Source organism: Pteropus medius, unplaced genomic scaffold (genome assembly GCF_902729225.1).
Source record: "Pteropus medius unplaced genomic scaffold, Ma_sr-lr_union100, whole genome shotgun sequence".
NCBI lineage: Eukaryota > Metazoa > Chordata > Mammalia > Chiroptera > Pteropodidae > Pteropus > Pteropus medius.
In genome coordinates this window covers 4,040,726-4,055,828 of record NW_024352784.1, presented here as the reverse complement: position 1 = coordinate 4,055,828, position 15,103 = coordinate 4,040,726, and the positions used below count along the sequence as shown (strand labels likewise).

The following is a 15,103-nucleotide window of genomic DNA, read 5'->3' as shown; positions in this document are numbered from 1 at the left end:
TAATTGTCTATTGGACAGCTGAGAGATTAAAAATTCATGCTTCAATCCACTATTAGTGGAGAAATTTTTAAGCAAACTGCATTTGGAATGTCCGTTTACATCCCTCTTGCCCTGTTCTTTGGGGTGAGAGCAAAGAAACATGGAGTCATTGGGACCATGATAAATGGTAACCCTGAGGCTGTATGGGCACAAAGAAAAGATCCCTTAACCCAGCTGTGGGATGTTCTCTATAACCTAGCCGCTTTCACCACCCCTTCTCACTGTGCAATCCCACTGTGACATCAGTGTTCTAAGGCCTTTGCTCATGCCACCTCTTCCATTTGTTCTATGTGGAAAGCTCTCCTTCCCTTCTCTACTTGGCAAACTCCTATTCATCCTACAAGATTCACCCTAAATTTCCACTTCCTCTCCCAAAGCTTTCCCCAGTCCCCTTGGTAGAGTTGGATACCTCCTCCTCAGAGCTCCCACTGCATCATGTTCGTCCCCTACCTCATTGAAGTATTGTTTGTCTCCTAAGTTGGTGTCTCAGAATATGATTGAGGTGGACATTTATGTTTTTGCCACCCAGCTCACTTCTTTTCATCCTGCTCTAAGCCCTCTTTTAGACAATCTTTTCCAGATCACCTTAGATTCAGGGATGGCCATAGGACCCAATTTGGGCTAATGTCCATCAGTCCCAGGACTTTTATTCACACCATTAGGGAGAAGCTCTCTTGGCTTGACTTGAACCCAAGAGCCTGGAGCTGCTGAATAATCACTGCAGCCCTGAATGAACCAGTGCAGTAGCTATAAAGATGGAAACAAAGCAGTCTTAAGTGACACTGTTTGAGTCCTGGACCAAATAGTTTCTAGACTTCTCAGTTATATGGCCCAATGTTTTCCCTTTAGCTTAAGTCAGTTTGAGCAGAGGGTTTCACTTGCAACCTCAAAAGGCCTAATGCAAAATGGTATGTTTCCTTCCCTGGCCACCTGATCTCTGGAACCAACTCACTGACTCACCTCTAGAAGTATGGGAACCTACTGGAAAAGACCCCAACACCACACAACTCTCAGCAGGCAGGGTACAGATCACCCATCAGCTCAGATGACAGAGACCCTGATACAGCTTCTCTCTCGAGCCCTTGCGGAGGGCCAACTTCAGCCTGCTATCTTATGGGTGGGAAAAGCAAGATCCGTAAAGGTTAAGTGATTTGCCTCAATTGCTCAGCTCATATGCTGTCACCAGTTCTACTTGACCTCAGAATCCACACTCCTCTCTATACCAGGAAAGGCACTAGAAGGAGCTGAGTCATGGAGATGTACCAGGGACCAGGGAGAACAAACAAAGCCAGAGCCAGGGCCAGAGCCAATCACACCTTTATTAGTCTCTGTAACAGGGTCACTGGAGCCCCTATCTACAGGGGAACTTTAGCAGGCTATTCTGGCAGGGATGTTTGCATTTCTATGGTGACTGGGACAGTATGGGGGAGGAGACTAGAAAGAGACCAAATGGAGAGACTGCTGGGCCTGCAGGGAGGCTATGTGGGGCCTCCTGGGCTGAGACAAAAGTAGATTGAGCCCCAGGAGTAAAAACCCATCTCCCCCAGAGTGAAGGAAAAGACAGAGCCTGACATGGTGATGGCCACAGCTATGGACAGAGTACCCAGCTTCTGGGGAGCAGAAGTGCATTTCCAGGTGGAGGCACCATCCTAGAGTCCCAAACATCTCATCCCCCTAATTAAGGGGACCCCAGGTTCAGCTCAGTTGCTGCCCCAGGCACCCTGACATGGGAATTAGGTGATTTCTGACCACTGAAGGAATAGGGGATCCGTAGGCTGGTAGTGGGAAGGATGGGCTAAACTCAGGGAATGTTTTGAGTTTGGGTCAGTATTAACAAAACAGCAAAATATTCATTATACATGCAATCATGAAACTGCCCTCCAAAAAAACTCATCTACCTCTTATCCAGCAAGCTTCTTAGCCTGGAGGGGCACCATGATCTGACCCCTGCCTCCACCCCAGCCCAAGTGAACTCCCCTTTAATTCCTTGGACGTACCATGATGTTTAGGGCTCTGCACTCCGGCCAGCAATCTTACTCCTAACCTACCTTTCTCACTGTGCCCTCATACTGCCAAAGGATTGACAACTCCACCTTGTCAAGAGTTTACTCTTCCCCACCAGGCCTGGAGCCACCTGAGGGAAGAACCTAAATCATGTGTCTCCAGCACCTTGAGAACTTGAAGCCACATGAGTTGTGTTTTCTGTGTCCTGATGTGTTTGAGGGAAACATATCTATGTATGTCTATGATGGATACCTGGGCTGTCTGACGGTACATACAAGGATTTTGAGTTGCATTTGTGCCTGGGATGATAGCTTGCAATGTTGGGAGTGAGGGTGAGAAGGAGGTATAATCCAAGCTCAGAAGGAGCTAATGGAGAAGAAGGTGCAAAAGTTGGGCAGGGCTTGAATGTTGGAGGGTAGCGATCAAGGAGAAAAAGGGGTCTGTTCTATGCGCAGGGTCCACGCGCCAAGTCTTAGGGCTCAGAACCAGCAGGGCGACCACATGAGCGAGCCAAGCGCCGCACCAGTGGCGGCCCCTGCGAGCATGCCCATGGCCAGCGGGGCGCCCGCGCTGTAGCAGGGATCTTCTCGCACTATCACGTGCGTCACGCCGGGGCCTGCGGAGAGAGCCGGGGACTTGAGGAAGCAGAGCTATCTTCATTCCCCTCCTCCCGCTTGACTTCAGCTCAAACCAAGGTGAGGCCCTGAGCCCACATTCCCGTTCCCCAGTCGGAGAAACTGAGGCCTTAACGCGTGAAGGACGTGCTTCCCGTCCCCACGGCTTCCAGGCGTTGGATCTGCTACGGATGTTCCAGGGCCTTGCACTAGAGTGGAAAGGCTAGAAAACCCCGGGATCTCTTAAGAACCTCCAGACCACACCTGGAACCCGGAGGAGGCGCCCATTCCCGCTTTAGCCACCAGGGGTCGCTACCCGCTCAGGAACTGGTATTAATGAGTAGCCTGAGAAAAAGGGCCAGCCAGCCTGAGAGGTGAGGTCAGCTCTGGAATGGGGAGGGGCTCTGGTGCAAGAGCTAGTCGAGTCTCGGCATTGGGGAGACCCTTGTGGAGGGTCCTGCTGGGAAAATCCGTGGTCTCTAAAAGGATGGGGCCTGGTCCCGACTGATGGACCATGGGTGGGCCTGGTGCTGGATCTGGAAAGGGTGGTATGGGCCCAAGATTTACCTGCATAGGGCGGTCCGTAGTAGCTGCGGACATATGTAGCCTCGTGTGCGTTGGGTGACACCACCTCATAGAAGTCCTGGTACGGGCTGTAGACACGCACCTGGGGAGCCCCGCTGGGTTAGCTGCCCTGGAACTCCCTGGCCCAGGTTCGATCCCTTACCCACCACACCCAGCTCAAGTCACACTGGGCCCACGGAGATGCCTCCCCAAGTTTAGAAATGGGTCCCCAGGGAACAGCAAGGTCCTGAAGAAAGGCCCTGCCTCTCCACAAGGTCCATGGTCCTTGTCCTCTAAAGCTTCAGCCCTTATAACCAGCTCCCAGTGATGCCATTTTCCTGCCCTGGCCTCCTACCTAGCACTCCCCTGATCAAAAACTCTCCATGGCTCCCAACTTCCCTTCCCTTCATAGGTAGTCTAATATTTGCTAGCACCTCTCCAGTGGTTCCACTTGAAGAAACCCAATGGATTTCTCTACTCTTCTAGCCATGGAGATGGAGACCTGACCAAGTCTCAGGCCCAGGAAATAAAAATGGATTGGGCAGGAAGGAAGGGAAAGGTAGGGTAAGAAAGTGAAATAATTAAAGTATTATCGAGCATCTACCATGTACCAGGTCCTGAGGGAAGTGTTCACATGTTACCTCCTCTGTTCCTTACACGAGCATTATCATCTCCACATTACCACAGAGTTGGGGATGGAGGCTCAAAGAAGAATGGTCAGTGTTCTCTCTGGGAGGGAAGAATGCACTCCCTGACCCTTTCATTCCCCTATTAGATTTTTATCAACCCCTCAAAGCCTAACTCAAAAACTACCTACTTCAGGAAGCCCTTCTGAGCTCAGAAAGGATCTTTCTTCCTGAGTTCTCATTGGGCTATGCTTGTGCCTCTTGTTCCTATCCTTCCACTTGGCCTTTCCTACCTGCACCCCAAATGCGAGCTACCTATAGGCAGGGACTCTGATTCATTTGTGTCACAAGCAGGGCCTAGTGATTAACAAGAACCAATACATATATGCTGAATTAAATGAAAGCTCCTAATCCAAGCCCCTCATTTTACCCACAGGGGAGCAGAACTATTGACGGGGTAGGATCCCCTTCTCTCCTGGCTCCTTCTCCTTAGCCCCCTTCCACCCCATATCTCTCTCTGACTGGGCTTCACACCTGAATGATCCAACTCCCCTTAGAAGTACAAGTGTCTTAAACACCACCCGTCTCAGAATGATTTCATTATCTTTCCATTACCCCAAACCTGATCTTCTGTAAATGCTTTTCTCTAAATTCCACCATCATGCACTCAGACCAAGACATCAGGTTGGCACCCTTGTCTTCACACATTCGTCTTCCACATCACAGTCACCAGGTCTCATGATTTTATCTTCTAAATATGCTCTTCTGTCCATCCTCTTGGCCAGTGCCAAGAGAACAAGATAATGATTTTAGTGACTTGGAAGCTATGGGTGACCTTGAAAAAACACTCTTCAGAGGAGCGATTGGGGGAAGAAGCCAGCCTGTGGGGCGGTGAAAATGGTTGAGAGGTAAGGGATGTAACCAACATGTTATGACATCTCTTTCAAAAAGTTTGGCTGTAAAGGGAAGTTCTCCAAGCACACCTCATCATTTCAAATCTCCATGCCATTTGATGAGGATGCCTTTCTTAACTTTTTTTATTCAACCACCTAACTTGTCTTTCAGATTTAACTCAAGTATCACTCTTCCTGAACCTCAGGTTCTGTTGGGGTCCCATCTGGGCACCCATTGCCCTTAGACTTCCCTTAGCACAGCACAGCACCAATCACTGTAGTGACATTGTTTGTGTACCCATGAGTATCTCTCTCATCAGACTTGGAGATACCCCCATTACCACCACCAAGGGCAGGGACTGGGTCTAATCAGGCCTGAATAGAACATAGTAGGTGCTTAATGTATTGAATTTATCACAAGTGAATCAAATAGAGGGCCAGCCTGAAAGTGAAGTCATCCAACTCTAAATCCAATGTCAAGTTAGAGACAATGACCAGTCCCAGAGCAATGGAGGCTCAGACAAACAATGCTCAGTCTCAAGTGACTTCCCTCATTGTGCTCCTTCCCCAAGGGTGATCTGATAGGGCTTCTGGTGGGTGGCCAGGATCTGAGCTCTAAGCCTAGAAGGGAGTAGGGAGATCTAAGCACTCAGATGCCAAATTTTACTGGTAGAGAAGTTGAGATCCAGAGCCTACGCTGCTCTGCAGCTGCTCAGTGAGCCAGTGTCTCTGTCAGGCTCTGGAGAGAATGGAAAACACCACCTCATATCCCTGTGAGACACACCTGTTTCTACCCTCCAGGCCTGAGAGGCCCAAAGGTAAAATCATGTGGGTCACCTGGCAACGGGGAAGGGTATCCCCTAGAGACCTCATAGACAGAACTAAAGGCCTTGATCCCTGATCCTCTCCCTCTCCATAGGCCCAGCCCCCTTTGAGACTGGGGACAGGGTCATGCAATCAGGAGGTCACATGTAAATAGATCCCTTTCCTCAAAAAAGCTGTTATGTATTTATTACAAGATTTAAAAGGTGTATAGCCTTTTAAGTCCTATTTTTAGGAATCCCAACTTTAAACAAACTAGTTCGGTTATGGGGGATGTCTCAGAATGCTGGGCTGGGATTTCCAGCCCTGCCACTGATGAATTAAGTGACCCTGGTCAAGTTATGACCTCTCAGAGTTTCAGTTTTATCATTTGTAAGTTGGGTTTCCTATACTGCCCATTCCTAAGGCCTAGTGAGAATCCAGCAGAGCTACATCTAAGAAACTGGGTGGTCCTAGCATTTCTGGGCTTGGTGGTTCTTGCACATCAGAATTAGCAGGAGAAAAATTTTAAACCACAGATTTCCAAGGCCCTACCCCAGACCTACAAGAGTAAAACATCCAGAGGTAGGATCTGAACATTTGCTGTTTTTTTTTGAGGTCCTTAAGCGATTCTAATGCACAGCCACACTGAGCACCACTGTGCTAGAAAAGGAGCTCACAGTTGGTCATAAGAGCACAGGTACTCTAAGGCAAGCCCTGCAGTGCACCCACCCCGTGCCAGGCTGGGCACTGGGGACAGAGAGGATTTATCCTCAAATCCTGCTTTCCAGAAACATTGGGGCAGGGTGGGAAGCAGGTAATCAGACAGGGACTAAATAATAATATGCAGTAGTAATGTCGTAACAAAAGTTTTTCACTGCTTCCTTTATTCATTCACTCATTTGTTCATTCAGTGAACATTGCCTGAGGTCTCCTTGTGTCTGACCCTCATGCACTAGGAATAAGAAGAGTCAAAAGAGACTCTCCTCATCACTAAGTACTCATCGATCTCCTGCTGTATACCCAGCACTGTGCCAGGCTCCATAGGGACAGAGCTGATCAGACCTGGTCCTTGCCTTGGAGGAAGTTCCAGGAGTCATGAGAGAATAGAGACAGAAATAAGTAGATTTGAAACCAAGCAGAATGAAGATAGTACAAAGTATTAGTGCAGTGGGCTGTGGGAGGATGTGACAATGCCTGGAGGTCTGGGAAGTCTTCCCTGAGGAGGTAGCAGCCTTTGAGGTGGATCTTAGAGGGTAAGCATCAGTTTGTCAGGCGAATATAGAAACTAAGGGTCTTTGCAGCAGAGAGAATGGCATGTGCAAACACTGAGAAGAGGGAAAAGGTCTAGAGCAGCTAAGACAGAGGGTATAGCAGAACAGTTGGAGCTCAGGGGATGAGAAGCCTATGGTAGGCCAAGGCCTTGAAAGCAGGACTGGTTGGTGTCCCATGGGTGATGGGGAGCCATGGAATATTTGTGAGCAGGGAAGGGATGTGACTAGGCCCAGTCTTGGAGGCACATCCTGGTGGCCAGAATGGAGGCAGGGAGGGCTGAGCCAGCACTTACCCAGATCCGCCTCTCAACCTTACAGGGGCTCCACGAGCTGGTCACACACCTGACCTTGGGGCAAACCCGGCGGCTCCTGGGAGGGACGGTGGCTCCGGCTGGGGCCTGCTCAAGCCACAGAAACCCAAGAAGGGGGAGGGAGGAAGGTGTCAGAGGCCCTCTACGTCTGGAGAGACTCAGAGCTCTTAACAAGCCTACTGGAGTCCTCTGCCAGCTGGGCAGGGGATGGGACTGGACTGTCCTCGTCCTCCTTAGCCCATGATAATGGGGTGAGGCTTCCCGGGGTGCGGGGACGGGGGCGGGTGACTTAGCCAAAGTTACACAGAGAAGAAGTGTTAGCAGTGTCTCTCTAGAATTAGCCCATCTTTACCTGTTTCAGGCTGCTGAGGCTCCCAGCCTCCAGGGAAGACAGAACAGCTCTGATCTGCCCTCCCACCCACCTGCCCCCTTCACTGACCCCCACCAGCCTTGCTCCTGGCTGACCCCCAGCCCTGTGTTCCTTGGAACAGCTTGGGTCAGGGGCTCCTCCTAGAGCCTTCTCCCTCAGTGGGGTAAAAGCCTGAAGGATGTGGAAGGACAAAGTACAGGTCATGCCTAGAAGGCATAGGATAGAGAGAGGTTCACACACAGGTATGGACACTCAGAGACAGATAGACAGAGGCGCAAACACACCCTGCTCAAGCAAGCCCTGGGTCCAGAGCGAGTGTGCATGTGTGTGAGTGTGTGTGGAGCAGGGGGAGGTGGAGTGGTGGGTCAGAGAGCGGAGAGACGTGGTAAGCCGAGCAGCAGGAAAGTAGACAGGCAGGGAAGGGATAAGGCAGCTTCATAGAGTCACAGAGTACAGAACGGTCAGCCCTCGCCTCCTTCCTTCTACCTCTCTTGGGTGGGACTGATCTGCCCTGTATAAAGGGGATTTGGAGCTCAGAGCCAGGTTAGCCCAAATGGAAGTCTCTCTACCCTGCTGACTACCCCTCGCCACTTCCTCACTCCCAGGTTCCTCTCCAGCTTCCACTCAGAAGCCTGAGTCTGCTCTCCAAAGTCTGACCACAGCCCTCCTGCTTAATGCCTTTTACTCTTCCCCATAACCCTTGGGATAAAGTTCAGTTCTTTCAATTGGACTTCAAGGCCCTATATGACATGGCTCCTCAGAGGTTATCTCTCCCATTTCCTTCCCTCCATGCATTACCCTCCAGCCAGACCAGACTCCTGGCCCTTAGACACACACATGTGCACACACACATGTGCATGTATCACGTCCTTGCCTCTGCTCATACAGTTCCTTCTGCAGATAATGCCCTCCCTTCAAAATCTCACACTGACCTAGGTTCCAATAGAGGCTCTCCCACTGACTTAAGACTATGAAACTTTGGACAAATTACTTCTTTTCTGAACCTCAGCTTCCCTATCTGTAAAATGAGACTAAAAACGTCAACCTCTACCAGGGTTGTTGGAAGATTACATGCTATAACCGATGCCAGGTGCTCAGCACCATGCACAGTCCTCAGCAAGTAGATGCCCAAGGGGGTTTCTAGATGCACCCCAGTCCTCCCTGTGACTTCCCAGAGGACTTTCTCTCTAGATGAGAAGGGCTCCACTGTACCACAGATAGAAAGAGCAAGCACGGAATCTGTTGACTCTATCTCCTAAATATATCTTATCCTCATCAGCTTGTCTCTACCAGCGATGCCTTAATCCAGATCTCCAGTCAGTCACCTGGACACTGTCCCAGCCTTCCAACTGGTCTCTGGGCATCTACTTTTACCTTTTATAATTCATTCCCTTCCTACAAGCCAGACTATCTTTTGAAAAATACAAATCTGGTCTGATCTGTTCATGCTATCTCTCTGCTTAAAAACTTTCAATGACTTCCCCATTTTCTTAGCAGGAACTGACATCTTTAACACAGCCCATAATGCCTGGCCCTGCCAACTTCCTTCCTCACTGCCCTATTACTCCCTGAGCTCCAGCCACCCTAGCCTTCCTTCTGTTCCTCAATTTGCCAAAGTCTTTACCTTTCCCAGGGCCTTTGCACATGTAGTTCCCTCACCCTAGAAAGCCGTTCCATTCACCCAACCCTTTCACCCAGTCTATTTGTTTATCCTTCAGGTCTTATTTTAAGCCTTGTATGAATTCCCACCTGGATCAGGCCACCAAGGTGGTTGCACACTGAATGTACACTGCATGTCTCTGTCAGAGCAATACCACCATTGCAATGGAATCATTAACTGTGTAATTAGTTGCTTCATGTCTGGTTCCCCATTAGGCTGAGTCTCAGAGGGCAGGGCCCGCATCTCTCTAGTTCACCTCTATGCCTTTGGAACAGTGCCTGGCACATAGTAGGAAGTCAGTAAATATTTGTGGTGTGCATGAATTAAGCTCAGTTGTATAATCTGCAAAGAGGGAACAATAATCCCAGTCTCACAGGAGTATTGTGAGCAGCTGGAATTGCACCTGCACCACACCTGGCACATAATAGTTGCTCGATAAAAGACCATTCCTTTCCCCCAGCTCACATGCCATTCCCTTCAACAAGCCTTCTTGGAGGCTTCTCTCTCCCTTTTCCAAACACCAGCGAGCTATCTTCTGTCCTTTTCCACTTTAGTCTCAGGGTATCTAAGTCTGTACAAGTCTATTTACTCACATATGTGGGAACTGAGAACTCCTGGCAGGCAGAGACCGAGTCTGCGTCACCCATGATTCCATGGCAGGTAGGGGTGGGGAGGAGAAAGGGGGGGAATGGGGGCTCACCGGGGTGGAGTTCGCCTCCAACAGCGCCGTCTTCCATGCTCTGCAAAGCAAACCCCACCAGACCATGAGGAGGGAGTTCGAGAGAAGAGGGATGGGCCCCTGCATTTTAGACATTCCTCTCCCACCCAGTCTCTAGCCCCAGTCTCTTGTGAAGGAGGAGATCTCTTTGAGTATACAAAGGTGACCCCCTCCCCTGCCCCAGTCCATGGCTAGAGCCCTCAGTTGAACTGGGACCTCCTAATTCATTCTTAGTCCATAGTCCTTACCCTGTAAAAGGTCCAGTTTCCCCCATCTAGACAATAGACAGCTGGGCTTGGGGGTGTCTCTTAGGGGCCTTCAGATTCTGACATGCCTGGGCTGGTTCTCTAGCTGTAGGCCCCATCCACATCCCAAATCTACAAACAGTTCCCCAAAGTTCTGACCCCAGAGCCCTGGAAAGGCCCAGTGGACACTGGACAATTGGGCCTTTGTTGGTTGCCATGGCGCCTGGCTGGGGTGGACAAGACGGCTCTGTGCTTTGTCTACCCAGAGCTCAGCTTGCCCCACTCCCACACACTCCATCTCTTTCACTCTCCTACAACGCAAAAGCCAGCTGAGCCTCCGCCAGAGGGTAGGAAGGGAAAGAATGTGAGCGAGCAGCTGGTGCCTGAGTAAGACACTCGGCCTCGCAGTGTAGATTTGCATCTGACATTGGGGTGCCCCCACTGCATGCCGGGATGCCTCTGTTAGGCAGGTCAGGGTCTACTCCTTAGATCGGTTGCCCACTAGGGTATCTTCTCAAAAGGAGTGAGAAGGAGGGTCCACTGAGAATGCCATAGGGCTCTGTTCCTTTATGTCACCCCCAAGTGAGGCTGATAAGTACTCAACTCTGGATGATCAGGGGCCACACACCTGAGGCAGGTGTGCGTACTCCTCCTCCAACAGGCCTGAGTTCATCACAGACCGTGTGAGGAGTTTACTGAGTACCATACCAATCGCTATGAGCCATCAAATCCACTCTGGGCAGCTCCACCAAACTGACTGGCTCCTGTGCTCTCTTCTTAACCTCAAGGAACCAGAAGGCCCAGTGAGGAGGAGGCATGTGGTCACATTCCCAAAGATCCCATCCCATCCTCTCCTGTGAGAGACTCACATAGCATCATCCTGGGTCTCTGCACACAGATGCAGGCGGGAGCCCTCCCGTAGGGTCACGGTCAGCAGGCCATCTCGGCTCCGGCCTTCTGGGGGCTGTACATCTAAAGGGAGACTCAGATAAGGGGTCTGCACAGGACACAAGCCCCAGGTACCCGCAGTGCACCAGGAACAAGAAAAGAAACTGACTTCTCTGGGTCCTGTTTATCGGCCTTTACCAACCTCCTGTGATCTCACACACTTTCTTTGGGATCCTGTTCTACTCTTTACAGCTTTTCAACCCTTCCACATTGCCTGCTCCCTTAGTTAGGTACATCTAACTCTCAGTAACCCTGTTATAATTGTAACCCGAGGCTCAGTTGAGAAGATTTGATGTGACTCTGGGCGAGTCACTTAACCTCTCTGCACTTCCTTACTTCCTTTCATCTTTACCCAGTTCCTAGCACTTGGAGGGCAAGAACTGCATGTCTGGAGGGCAGGAACTGCGTGTCTGACTCACCTCTGTGACCCCGCATAGGGCCCGGGCCCAGCACAGGGTAGGAACTCAGTAAAGAACTGATTTCTTAATTCATACCCACATGAATTGGAGTTGATAGAGGCCCAGAAGCAATGTCTGTGGAAGCTCTCTGAAAGTTGCAAAGAACCTTTCAATGTGGGTGTTCTCAGACAGACGTACTGGGAGAGCCATGCTCATAGTCACAGGGCCAGAGAGGAAAGGGCTTCTTCTCACCTTGGCATTCTTGGCCAATCTTTATGTTGCGAACATTGAAGCGGATAAGCACGCGGTCCTCCTCGTCCTGTGCAGTCTCGTCGTGGTAGTAGCCCAGGGTCCCATCCAACCACAGGGCGAACCAGTTCCGCTTCCAGCGGCGGAGGATAGAGCCTGTGTGAAAATCCAGACCCGCCAGGAAGGCTGATCGCATAGCCTACTGGGAGCAGGAGCCCTGGATGGGCTTCCGGAGTCCCCCACTCCCAGGGCCCCAGTGTTGTAACCATCCTTCTTCGTCTATCCCCTGAAATGATGGCAGGTCCTCTTTCTGTCTTGCTCACTCATTGCCTCCCTAACACATAGTAGGGCCTCTATAAATGTGTCGAATGGTAAGCGAATGACCTGATTATTTCCTTGGGGGCTTCCAAGGTCAAATCCCAGTTCTCTTCAAGGGTAAAGACCTCTGCCTACCCTGAGTCTCCATCTTAGCTCTTATCTCTGACTCATGTGACTGTCATTTGTGTAGTGTCTGTGTCTTCCACAAGACTTGGGGGCTGCAGCTGGACCTGGGCTCGGCGCTTGCTGAACTGAATAAACTGAGAATAGGTCATGGTGTGGGGCGGGGGTGGGGGTGAGGGTGAGGGGCTACTAGCCCAGGAAAGCTGTTGTTCAGATCATGACTCTGTTCAGAGGTAGGTCTGGAAGCTGAGCCCTAGCTTCACACATTTTGCGATTGGAAATCTTAACAGAAAGGGCAAAGACATAAGAAAGCTTCTTAGAGCCTTATGGATTCCAAAGCAGGCATTTTTAAAATTTGTTGAGCCTTGTTCTGTGGCCAGTCTTGGGCTTGGGTGCTGTGGACACACAGAGGATCAAACCCAGTCCCTGCCCTTGAAGAGCTCCCAGTCTGGGGCCTGTATGGGGTTGGGGGTGGTGAGATGCACAGGTAAAGACAGTTATATTATAAGGAGATTGATGCTATAACAAGGATATGGATGAGGCACTGGGAACGGAGAAGGGAGCCTCTAATCCAGTTTGGTGCTACAGCAGGAGCTGGGGTGGAGGCTAGAGGAAAAGTCAGAGAAGGTTACTCACAGAAGGGGACATCTGAGCTGGACTTTGAAGAAGAGTAGAAGCTTACCAAGTAATCAGTAATGGGAAGGACATTTCAGGCACAGGAAAGAGATGGACAAAGGAAGGGAGGATAAAAAGGGCTTGGTTTCTTGGGAGAAGGGTTCACTGTCATAGCTACTTCCTTCACTCCTGGACAAGGTGCAATACAGACAAGGGCTGGACCCAGGGTCACTCACTCTGTCTCCACAGCCAGCCACCCCTCACCAGGGCCATTTCTTCAAAAGGACTTTCCAGGATGGAGTCAGGCGGGACCTGTCAGAAGAGCCACAGGACACACAGGCTGCATCAGTAGCTCCAGAGCAGCTCCCCAGAGAGAAGCCCCGAGCCCCACCCTTCCCAGGGGAGCCACTGAGGAAACATTTAAGGGAGTGTTAGTAAACAAAGCAAACCTGCCTTTCTCCTCCCCATTCTCTGCTCTAAGCAGATAATGGCTGCACTGTCCTGTGGGATCAGCAGGGCAGCCACCCATGTGCTGGGATGGGAGTGGGGGTCAGAAGCCTGGATTCCAATCTCAGCTCCATAACCTTGGCCAAGCCCCTTCTTCCTGGCTTCTGTTTCTAGATCTGTAGAAGTGTGTCTGTGAGGCAGGTAGAGGCTGGAGGGAGCAACTCGTAAAATGTTAGAGACCCTAGAATTCTGAAATACTTGCAGCACAGATTAGAATCATGGCAATAAATGAGGGACCTTTATAAGAAAAGACTCCCTCACATTTGAACCCCACCTGGGCCATTTACAAAGTGTGTAAAATAATGGTTCAGTAGCAGCTGTGATAGATTAAGCACTATGCCAGGTACACTTAGTGCTTTTGTCTATTATCTCATTGAAGACTCACAACAATCCTTGTTACTCCCGGAAAACTGGGGCCTGGAGAAGCCCTGTCACTTGCTCAGACCCACTCGATTAGTAAGCAGCGGAGCCAGGATTCACACCCAGCAGTCTTGGCTTCTAACCATTACACCAGTAGGAGTTTTTAAAACTCCCCAAATGCAGGTCATACATACCCCATTAACAGTTAAATCAGAACGCCTGGGGGCAGGAGGCAAGTACTGATAGTCTTTAAAGATCCCCAGGTGATTCAATGTGCAGCAAAGTATACTAGCCACTGTACATACCACTTTACCTTGTCCCTGCTGTAACTAACTGTTAGATAGGTAGGATCTTTTAAACTCCTATTTTGCAGATAAACACTCTAAGCGATAGCAAGTGACTTGTCCATGTATGTGATGAGCTTGGATTGGAATCCAGGTTCCCTTTGTTCCTGAGGGCAACTTACGTGGGAGCAGGTATCTCTGCCCCTCCCCCACTTACTGCGTAGCAAGGGCTGCCACACCTGGGCTTGAAGGCACGGCCTTGCCCCTGCTTCTCCTGCCTCTCCCCACCCTCTTCAAACCCTGACACAGGTAAGACAGGAGAGCCAGGTGCAAACTCCTTCTCCAGCCTCCCCGTGATGCACCCACCTGTCTACACCTGTTGCGGGATGCTGCTGCCAAAACGGCCGCTACTTGATGCTGCTGCCACCCAACCCGCTGCGCCTGCGCTTTGTGCGCCCCAGAGCGCCTGGGGCTTTTCACTCCCCAGACTGCGTCCCGGGACTCACAGCCGCTGGGCCCCGCCCTCTGGCCCTGCCTCACCCCTCTGGGAGGGGGCGGGGCGTGGAGAGAGGTACTGTCACAAGGCCTTCTGGGACGTGTAGTCTGCAGCTCAGCACTGGAGCCTGGCAGTACGAAGCCTACTCCTGGGTAGCAGCCCTGTTCTGACCCGGAGCACAGGTGAGAGGCCGCACCTGCGATTTTATTTTGCTGTTAACCACAAGGCATTTGTTCACTCTTTTATCATGAGATAATTTTTCCTAAGAATACTGAACTAATTTTCTAGAAAAACGTAAAGTTGCAAGGAGAAGCCAGGCTCTAGTTTGGCCATGTTTTCTTAATACTCAGTTTGTGCCTGGCACTGCGCTGAGCGCCCGTGGGGGACACAAAGAAGCATCCAACAAGGCCCTTCCTCTTTCCTTCCCCAGCGTCCAGTCTGATGGAGGAGACAACGTAAACACACAATTAGAGCACAGGGTGTGATTTAACAATGGGAAAGAAGAGTCTGACTTTGCCCAAGAGGTTCAGGAAGGCTTCCCAGTGGAGACATAAATAGGTCTTGAAGGATGAGTAGGAAACCTAGGAGACTCATATGCACACTGAAGGAGGAAGTTCAAAAGAGTGACCAGCGTTTCAGTGTGTTTGGGAAGTAGGGTAGGGAGGGCATGGGGAGTGGCAGGTGAT

At 50.6% G+C, this 15,103-nt stretch overlaps 1 protein-coding gene across 2 annotated transcripts; it reads right to left on the bottom strand.

Annotated features, from left to right (window-relative positions):
* Positions 1–1,340: 1,340 nt before the first annotated feature.
* PLEKHB1 (pleckstrin homology domain containing B1) lies at positions 1,341–14,439 on the bottom strand. 2 transcript variants are annotated; one of them, XM_039848013.1, is made up of 8 exons: positions 14,288–14,439; positions 13,007–13,082; positions 11,718–11,870; positions 10,989–11,091; positions 9,857–9,896; positions 7,109–7,213; positions 3,225–3,324; positions 1,341–2,659 (listed from the first exon to the last, which is right to left on the bottom strand). In XM_039848013.1, the coding sequence occupies exons 2-8, from the start codon at positions 13,041–13,043 to the stop codon at positions 2,523–2,525; spliced, it is 675 nt and encodes a 224-aa protein (XP_039703947.1). In that variant the 5' UTR covers positions 13,044–13,082; positions 14,288–14,439; the 3' UTR covers positions 1,341–2,522. The 2 variants fall into 2 exon arrangements, with proteins under 2 accessions (XP_039703947.1, XP_039703948.1); XM_039848014.1 differs by lacking the exon at positions 7,109–7,213 and having other exon boundaries at positions 14,288–14,438.
* Between the last annotated feature and the right edge of the window lie 664 nt (positions 14,440–15,103).

Excerpts from the sequence above, each read along its gene's own strand:
- PLEKHB1 (XM_039848013.1), bottom strand. The coding sequence starts at position 13,043 with ATGGCCCTGGTGAGGGGTGGCTGGCTGTGGAGACAGA. Across the intron at positions 7,214-9,856 it reads TGGAGGCGAACTCCACCCCG|GCCCCAGCCGGAGCCACCGT; the intron begins GTGAGCCCCCAT and ends TGGCTTGAGCAG. Across the intron at positions 3,325-7,108 it reads AGGTTGAGAGGCGGATCTGG|GTGCGTGTCTACAGCCCGTA; the intron begins GTAAGTGCTGGC and ends GGGGCTCCCCAG.